At 37.6% G+C, this 10,020-nt stretch overlaps 1 protein-coding gene across 1 annotated transcript; it reads left to right on the forward strand.

Moving 5' to 3' along the window:
• The first annotated feature begins 8,082 nt into the window (after positions 1 to 8,082).
• On the forward strand, positions 8,083 to 8,637 carry LOC147341481 (small ribosomal subunit protein eS4, X isoform-like). Its single transcript, XM_086387167.1, has one exon. The coding sequence runs from the start codon at positions 8,083 to 8,085 to the stop codon at positions 8,635 to 8,637; it is 555 nt and encodes a 184-aa protein (XP_086243293.1).
• The last annotated feature ends 1,383 nt before the right edge of the window (positions 8,638 to 10,020 follow it).

Raw genomic sequence — 10,020 nt, forward strand, 5'->3', positions numbered from 1 at the left:
GGATAAATGCTCAAAAAACTATACCTAAACATATTATTTCCAAATCACACAAAATTAAAGGAAAAAGACTCTTGAAAGAAATTAATGGGAAAAATACTTTACCTATAGAGAAGTAAAGATAAGATTTACACCCAACTTCTCAGAAACCTTGCAAGCAAGAAGAGGGTAAATAAAGTGTTGAGTGGAAAAAAAAAATAAACCACCAATCTAGAATTCTGTACTCTGCAAAAGTAATCCTTCAAAAGTGAAAGAGGCTGTCTTTTCCTAGTTGTCCAGTGGTTAAGACTCCATGCTTCTGCTGCAAAGGGCATGGATTCAATCCCTGGTTGGAGAACTAAGACTTCACATGCCACATGGTGCAACCAAGCCAGTATACCTGCCTTGCAAGAAATGTTAAAAGAAGTTCTTTAAAGGAAAGGACAATTATATAGGTTAAAAACTCAGATGAATATAAAGAAAGGAAGAACACCAGAAAAGGAATAATTGAAGGTAAAATTAAAACTTTAATATTTATTATTCTTAATAATAGCAACACTGTATTCAACTATTATGCCTGTGTGTGTGTGTGTGTACAGGCACACCTCAGACATACTGTGGGTTCAATTCTAGACTGCCAAAATAAAGCAGATATTGCAATAAAGCTAGTCACACAAATTTTTTGTTTTCCCAGTACATATAAAATTTATGTTAAAAAATAAAAGCTTGGGACTTCCCTAGTGGTCCAATAGCTAAGACTCTACACTCCCAATGCAGGGGGCCTGGGTTCAATCTCCGGTCAGGGAACTACATCCCACATGCCACAACTAAGAGTTCACAAGCCACGGCTAAAGATCTTGCATGCCACAATTAAGACCTGGTGAAGCCAAATAAATATTACAAAAATAAAAAGCTAGGTTTACACGATACTGCACTATTAAGTGTATAACAGCATAATGTCTTAGGAAAACAGTATACATACTTTAAAAATATTTCATTACAAAAAAACGCTAATGATCATCTGAGTCATTAGGAACTCATAGTAGTTACATCAAAGATCGCTGATCACAGATCATTTTAACAAGTATAATAATAATGGAAAAAACTTGAAATGTTGTGATACCAAATGTGACACAGAGACACAGAACAAACAAATGCTATTGGGAAAATGGTGCCATAGACCTGCTCAGTGAAGAGTTGCCACAAATCTTCAATTTGTAAAATATGCAATATCTATGAAGTGTAATGAAGCAAGGAGCAATAAAATGAGATACATATATGTTTATGTATAAGTGAGATAAATGACACCAATAATATGGAAGACAGGAGGAGTGTATTAGTACTGCTTTGTTATTATAAGATATTTATACTACCTATGAAGCAGTATCATCTTATTTTAAAGTGAAGTGGACTTGGATTCATCATAAATGTATATTGCAAACTCTAGGGAAGCCACTGAAAAAAGTTTTAAAAAAAAAGTATAACTGGGGCTTCCCTGGTGGCTTAGTGGTAAAGAATCCACCTGCCAATGCAGCAGACTCGGGTTTGATCCCTCCCTGGTCTGGGAACATCCCACATGCCATGGAGCAACTAAGCCTGTGTGTCACAACTACTGAGCCTGTGCTCTAGAGCCCATGAGCCACGACTACTGAAGCCTGTGTGCCCTACAGCCCGTGCTCCACAACAGGAGAAGCCATTGCTATGAGAAACCTGCACACCACAACTAGAAAGGAGAGCCCGCAACTAGAGAAAGCCCATGCAGCAACAAAGATCCAGCAAGCCAAAAATAAAGAAACAAATACATTTCAAAAGTTAAAAAACTGATAAGCTAAGAAAGGAGAGACAATGGAATTATATAAAATGTTCAAAGAAAACCACAAAAGGCCAAAAAACTAGAAGACAAAAATAGAAACAAAGAACAATGACAACAAATAAAAAGCAATAACAGATATGGTGGTTATTAATCTAACTATAGTGTCTCGGATGGTAAAGAATCTGCCTGCAATGCAGGAGACCTGGGTTCCATCCCTGGGTTGGGAAGATCCCCTGGAGAAGGGCATGACAACCCAGTCCAGTTTTCTTGCCTGGACAGAAGAGTCTAGCAGGCTACAGTCCATAGGATCACACAGAGTCAGACACGACTGAAGCAACTAGCACACATGCAATCTAACTATATCAATAATCACTTTGAATATTGAGTCTAAATGAAACAATTAAAAGACAGAGATTGTCAGAGTAGATAAAAAAATAAGACCCAACACTATATGTTGTCTACAAGAAGCCCACTTTAAATATGAAGACACATATTAATTAAAAGTAAATGGAATATTGTAAAGTAATTAGCCTCCAATTAAATTAATTTTTTTAAAAAGTAAATGGAAAGAGAAAGATATACCTTGCTAACACTAATCAAATAAAGTAGGAGTAGCTATATTAATTTCAGACAGAGCAGATATTAGACCAAGGAAGGTTTTCAGGGATAAACAGGGGCATTACATAATGATAAAGGGGTCAATTCTCTAAAAAGATATAACAATCCTTAATGTGTATGTTCTCAAAAATGCATCAAACCAGTGAGGCAAAAACAGATAAAATTGCACAGAGAAAGAGATGAACCCATTATCACAATTGGAGCCGTCAACACCCTTATATCAGACATAGATCCAGCAGGCAAAAAATCAGTAAGAACAAAGTTAGATTCAAGAGCACCATCTATCAGCTAGATATAAGGGACATCTACGGACTACTTCATCAAACAATAGCAGAATACACCTTATTCTCAAGCTCACAAGGAACATTCACCAAGATAGATCACATTCTGGGCCAAAAACCACACCTTAATATTAAAAGAATAGAAATCATACAATGTATGCTTTCAAACTACAGTGGAATTAAGGTAAAAATCAATAACAACAACAACAAAAGGTAAATGGAAAATTCCAAAATACAACCCATTTCCAAAGAACACATGGGTCAAAGAAGAAATTCAATAGAAATTTGAAGATATTTTGAACTTAATTAAAAAGAAAATTTAACTTATCAAAGTTTGTAAGATGCAGTAAAGGCAGTGCTTAGGCTACAGTACTAAATTACAATATTGAATGCATATATTAGAAAAGAAGAAAGAGGTAAAATCAATAATCTAAGCTTCCACTTCAGCATACTAGAAAAACAAAAGCAAATTAAACCCAAAGTTAACAGAAGAGAAAAAAATAAGAATTAGAGCAGAAATCAATGAGATTGAAAACAGGAAATCAATAAAGAAAATTACTGAAACCAAAAGCTGGTTCCTTGAAAAGATCGAGGAAAGTGATAAGCCTCTAGCCAGGCTAATTAAGAAAAAAAGAGAGGATACAAATTACTAATATCTGGAATAAAAGAAGGGACCATAGGTCTGATAGCCATTACAAGGGTAATAAAGAAAGGCATACTACCAACAACTCTATGTTGACAAATGTGGTAACTTAGATGAAGTGGACCAATTCCGTGAAAGATACAATCTACAAAAACTTACATTAAGAAGAAATAGACAATCGGAATAGGCCTATATCTGTTAATGAAATTGAACCAATAATTAATAACCTTTCTGTTATTAACTAGGCCCAGATGAATTCTACCAAATATTTAATACCAATTCTCTGCAATCTCTTTCAGAAGATAGAAACAGAGGAAATAACCTCCTAATTCATTCTGTGAAACTAAAGAAAAGAAAGTGAAAGTGAAGTTGCTCAATCGTGTCCAACTCTTTGCGACCCCATGGACTGTAGCCTACCAGGCTCCTCCGCCCATGGGATTTTCAAGGCAAGAGTAGTGGAGTTCATTGCCATTTCCTACACTCCAGGGGATCTTCCCAACCCAGGGATCGGACCCGGGTCTCCCACATTGTAGGCAGACGCTTTTACCCTCTGAGCCACCAGGGAAGTCCCAGCATTACAGTGTTACCCTAATACCGAAACCAGACAAAGATATTAAAAGAAAAGTATAGATTAGTAGCTCTCATGAGCATAGATGCAAAAATCCTTAACAAAAAATTAGCAAATCAAAACCAACAATGTACAAAATAAATTATACACCACAGCCAAGTGGGATTTAACCCAGGTATGCAAAGCTGGTTCAACATTCAAAAATCAGTTATTTAACCCATCACATCAACAGGCTAAAGAAGAAAAATCATGTGATCATATCAATAGATGAAGAAAAAGTATTTGACAAAATCCAGTTGGACTATAAAGAAGGATGAGTGTTGAAGAATTGATGTTTTTGAACTGTGGTGTTGGAGAAGACTCTTGAGAATCCCTTGGGCTGCAAGGAGATCAAACCAGTCAATTCTAAAGGAAATCAATCCTGAATATTCATTGGAAGGACTGATGCTGAAGCTGAAGCTCTAGTACTTCGGCCACCTGATGTGAAGAGCTGACTCATTAGAAAAGACCCTGATGCTGGGAAAGATTGAAGGCAGGAGGAGAAGGGGATGACAGAGGATGAGATGGTTGGATGACATCACTGACTCCATGGATATTACTTTGAGCAAGCTCTGGGAGATGGTGAAGGACAGAGAAGCCTGGCATGCTGTAGTCCATGGGGTCACAAAGAGTCGGACATGACTGAGTGACTGAACCATGACATCTGTGCATGATAAAAAATCTCAGTAAACTAACAACAAAGGGAAACTTTCTTCAACTTTTGTAGAAAGAACATCTACAAAAAACCTATAGCTAATAACACACTTAATGGTGAGCAGCTTAGGGCTTTCCCACTAAGAACAGGAACAAGGCAAGATGTCTCCCTTGCCTCTGTTTTTTAACATCATAAGTCCTAGCAAATGTAGTAAGACAAGGAAAGGAAATAATAAGTATATAGACTGGAAGGGAAGAAATAAAATTGTCTGTTCCAGATGACATGATTGTTTATGTAGAAAATCTGAATGTATAGACCAAAAAAAAAAAAAAAAAAAAAAGAAGAACTCCTAGAATTAATAAGCAATTATAGCAAGGTTGCTGGATACAAGGTTAGTATACAAAAGAAGTCAATTGCTTTCCTATATACCAGCAATGAATAAGTGGAATTTGAAATTTTAAATATAATGTCATTTACATTACCACACCAGAAATGTAAAACTTAGTTATAAGTCTAACAAAATATACACAAGATCTATATGAGGAAAACTATAAAACTCTTATGATAAAAATCAAAGAACTAAATACATGGAAAGATATTCCATATTAATGTGTAGAAAGACTCAATATTGTCATCAGTTCTTCACAACTTGATCTGCAGATTCAATGTAACCAATTAAAACCTCAGCAAGTTATTTTGTGGATATCAACAAATTGAGTCTAAAGTTTATAGAAAGGAAACAAACCCAGAATAGTCAGCACTATCGAAGGAGAAAAAAATGTTGGAGAACTAACAGTACACAACTTCAAGACTTAGTATAATCAGGATAGTGTGGTATTGGTGAAAGAATAGACAAATGGATCAATGGAACAGAATAGAGACCCCAGGAATAGATCTACATAAAATAGCTGATTTTTGATAAAGGAGCAAAGAGAAATCAGTGGAGCAAAAGTAGTCTCTTCAATAAATAGTGCTGAAACAACTGGACATCCACATGCAAAGAAGGAACTGAGACACAGACCTTACACTCTTCAAGAAACCAACTCAAAATGAATCACAGATCTAAATGTAGAATGTAAAACTATAAAACTCCTAGAATATAACATAGGAGAAAATCTAGATGATCTTGGATTTGATAGTGACTCTTTAGATAAAACACCAAAGGCACAATTCATAAAAGGAAGGATTAGCAAGTTGGACTTCATTGAAATTAATACTTTTCTGCTCTGCAAAAGACACTGTCAAGAGAATGAATAGTTGATCCACAGACTGGGAAAAAATATTTGCAAAACACATATTTGATAAAGGATTGTTATCCAATATAAAGTCTTAAAATCAAACTGTAAGAAAACAAAAGGCCTGATTTTAAAAAAAGGCCCAAAGACCTTAACAGTCACCTCACCAAAGAAGATATACAGATAGCAAATAAGCATATGAGAAGATGTTACACATCATATGTCATCAGGGAAATGCAAATTAAAATAATAGTGAGATACCAGTACACACCAATTAGAATGGCCAAAATTCAGAACACAGACAACACCAGTTGCTGGCAAGGATGTGGAGCAGCAGGCATTCTCAATCATTGCTGGTGGGAATGCAAAATGGTATAGCCACTTTGGGAGACAGTTTGGTGGTTCCTTTAAAAACTAAAAATACGTATAATTCAGCAATCATGCTCCTTGGTATTTACCAAAAGAAGCTGAAAACCTGGGTCCACACAAAGACCCGCACACAGATGTTTATAGAAGTTTTATTCATAATTTCCAAAACTTGGAAGCAACCACAATGTCTTGTAGCAGGTGAATAGATAAACTGGTACATTTAGATGATGGAATACTACTTAGTGATAAAAAGAAATAAGCTATCAAGCTACAAGAAGACATGGGAGAATCTTAAAATGCATATTAGTAAGTCAAAGAAGTCAATCTGAAAAGGCTACGTGTTGTAGGATTCCAACTATATAACATTCTGAAAAAGGCAAAATTATGGAGACAGTAAAAAGATCACTGGTTGCCTGGGGTTCGGGGTGGGAGTGAGGGATGAATAGAATGAATAAGGAGGAATGAATGAGGAGCTCAGAGAATTTTTAGGGCAGTGAAAATACTCTCTTTGATATTCTAATGATGGACATGTATCATTATGCATTTGTCCAAACCTATGGAATGTACAAGACCAAGAGTGAACTCTAATGTAAACTATGGACTTTGGATGATAATTGTATATCAATATAGGTTGACTGATTTTTAACAAATGTACAACTGTGGGTGCAGAGTGTGGATAATGGGGGAGGCTATCCATGCGAGGAGGTGGGAGGGATATTAAAAATCTCTGTATCTTCCACTTAGTTTTGCTGTGAACCTGAAACTGCTCTAAAAAATAAAGTCTATCAAAAACTATTCCGAAAACATTTTCTTCAAGCAGTGCACAGAACTGACAGTGGTGAGAAATTAGTGTTTCTGCATCATAAAGTCAAAACTTTATAATGTGAAAACCTCATTTGTAAACAAATATTTAAAATCATTTTTCAATAATGTTTTGAATTTACTCTTCTATTCCAGATGTTTTTTCCATTAATATGATAGTGTTATTTATCTTTGGCCTTAGCTTCAGGAAAATATTGACTTTAAGATGTGGCCATTTGGCATTTTGCCTAAATGTATATTCAGTGCACCTCTAGTCACCAAATAAACAAGAACCTCAGAGTCACTAGGAGTATTTCATTTAATCCGCTATCAGTTTTCTGATTCATCCAATGGGTGTGTGTTCTAGTTGCTCCTCAGTTTAGATGTACCTTCATAACTTAATATCACTTTGAAAAAAGAAGATAGATGTCTTATCCTTTCCCACATGCAGAAGTTTTATTGTCAAAAACTAGGAGCGACGATAATAAAAGGCTTCAAACCAACCCTTAGAAAATCACAGTCACCTCTTTTCATGCCTAGCGCAGCCATGGCTTGGGGTTCCAAGAAGCACCTGAAACATGTTTCAGCTCCAAAACATTGGATGCTGGATAAACTGACTGGTGTGTTTGCCCCTCGTCCATCTACTGGCCCCCACAAGCTAAGGGAATGTCTCCCCCTAATTATCTTCCTAAGGAATAGACTTAGTATGCCCTAACAGGAGATGAAGAAGATTTGCATGCACCGTTTCATTAAGATTGATGGCAAAGTCCGCACAGATATAACCTACCCTGCTGGTTTTATCCAAGAAGGCAATGGCACCCCACTCCAGTACTCTTGCCTGGAGAATCCCATAGATGGAGGAGCCTGGTAGGCTGTAGTCCATGGGGTCGCGAAGAGTCAGACACGACTGAGCGACTTCACTTTCACTTTTCACTCTCATGCATTGGAGAAGGAAATGGCAACCCACTCCAGTGTTCTTGCCTGGAGAATCCCAGGGACGGGGGAGCCTGGTGGGCTGCCATCCATGGGGTCGCGCAGAGTCTGACACGACTGAAGCGACTTAGCAGCAGCAGCAGCTGGTTTTATGGATGTCATCAGCACTGATAAGACTGGAGAGAATTTTCATTTGATCTATGACACCAAGGGTCACTTTGCTGTTCGTTGTATTACACCTGAGGAGGCCAAGTATAAACTGTGCAAAGTAAGAAAGATATTTGTGGGGACAAAAGGAATCCCTCATCTGGTAACCCATGATGCTCGTACCATCCATTACCCTGATCCCCTCATCAAGGTGAATGACACCATTCAGACTGACTTGGAGACTGGCAAGATTACTGATTTCATCAAATTTGACACTGGTAACCTGTGCATGGTGACTGGAGGTGCTAACCTGGGAAGAATTGGTGTGATTACAAACCAGGAGAGACATCCAGGTTCTTTTGATTTAGTTCATGTGAAAGACGTGAATGGCAACAGCTTTGCCACACGGCTCTCAAACATTTTCGTTATTGGCAAAGGCAACAAACCGTGGATCTCTCTTCCCCGTGGAAAGGGTATTTGCCTTACCATTGCTGAGGAGAGAGAGAAGAGATTGGCAGCCAAACAGAGCAGTGTATATAATGATCTCTATGTGATGTGATTGGAAAAGTCTTTGTACTTAATTAAAGATAATACCAAGTGGAAAAAAAAAAGAAAATCACAGTAACCATTTGGGTAGATATTCCCCAACATTTTTCAAGCTCAGCACTAACGATTTTTTCTAATCGGTGTATAGTTGCTTTCCAGTTTGCGCTGGTGGTAAAGAACTGGCCTGCCAACGCAGGAGATGTAAGAGATGCAGGTTCCATCCCTGGGTCAGGAAGATCCCCCGGAGGAGGGCATGGCTACCCACTCCAGCATTCTTTCCTGGAGAATCCCATGGGCAGGAGACTTGTGGGCTGCATTCCACAGGGCCACAAAGAATTGGACACGACTGAAGTCACCTAACACACACACACGCATAGTTGCTTTACACTGTTGTGTTAGTTTCTGCTGTACAACAATGTGATCAGCCATACAGGACTAACAATCTTATTCAGTAAGTCAATTCATTTGGTTACCTGGACATACCTTTTACAACTAGTTCCTCTTTGGTGGCTGGCCCATCAGGAAATAGCATTGTCCAAATCCAAATCTTTCCTGCTGTTCTTTTTCATGACAGATTTGGTTATTGCTTTAAATTTTTTCCAGCCTAAAATTGCTATAGTGTTGCTCTCTAGTTTTGAATTTGGGGGTTTGATTTATCTGTGTGCTAAGGCAAATCCCAACTTACTTCTCGAGAGTTATATTGGCTCTGACAGTGTGTATTCCCTTGGCCTGCCTTCACATTGAAGGGCCTTGGCTTTCTACTCCAGGATGGGTTTTTGTTTGGCTCATCTACTCAGATTGACTTTTACAATTTTTTTTTTTCAGATTGACTTTTAAAACACATGGCTCTGTACTTTAGCAAACACAGAATTGTTGTGCTGTAAGGATTTGTCAGACAGCATACCCTCAAACCCACAGTTGCTCATCTTATCAAAAACTCTACTGAGAGAAATTGAATTTTATGGAGGATTGCCTGAAGGCTGTGAAGTCCATCCACTTCTCTGTTCTAAAATTTATCCCTGGATAAAAGTGTATCTCTGAATACAATAAAACTATCCCTAGACAAAATTGTCCCTGACATAACTGCTTTTTCAAACATTGAGATATAATTTACATACCATAAAATTCTATTTAAAGTGTACAATTTTTTTTAGTATATTCAGAGACTTGTGTAACCATCACCACAGTTATTCTTTGGAACATTTTCATCACCCCTCCCCCGCAAAATCCCATACTCATTAGCTGTCATACCCTCTTTCCCCTCACCAACTACCATCATCATCCACTGGAAACCATTTTTCTCTCTTCTCTTATGTGAAAGTTCAGTCATGTCTGACTTTCTGCAACCCCTGTGGACTATAGCCCACCAGGCTCCTCTGGCCATGAGATGTCCCAG

The sequence above is a fragment of the Bos grunniens genome, chromosome X (assembly GCF_055505025.1).
Source record: "Bos grunniens cultivar Pamir isolate PY7600 chromosome X, Bosgru_T2T1.0, whole genome shotgun sequence".
In the NCBI taxonomy this organism is placed as follows: Eukaryota; Metazoa; Chordata; class Mammalia; order Artiodactyla; family Bovidae; genus Bos; species Bos grunniens.

Bases quoted from the DNA above. Each gene is read 5' to 3' on its own strand.
- LOC147341481 (XM_086387167.1), top strand. From the start codon at position 8,083: ATGGATGTCATCAGCACTGATAAGACTGGAGAGAATTTTCATTTGATC.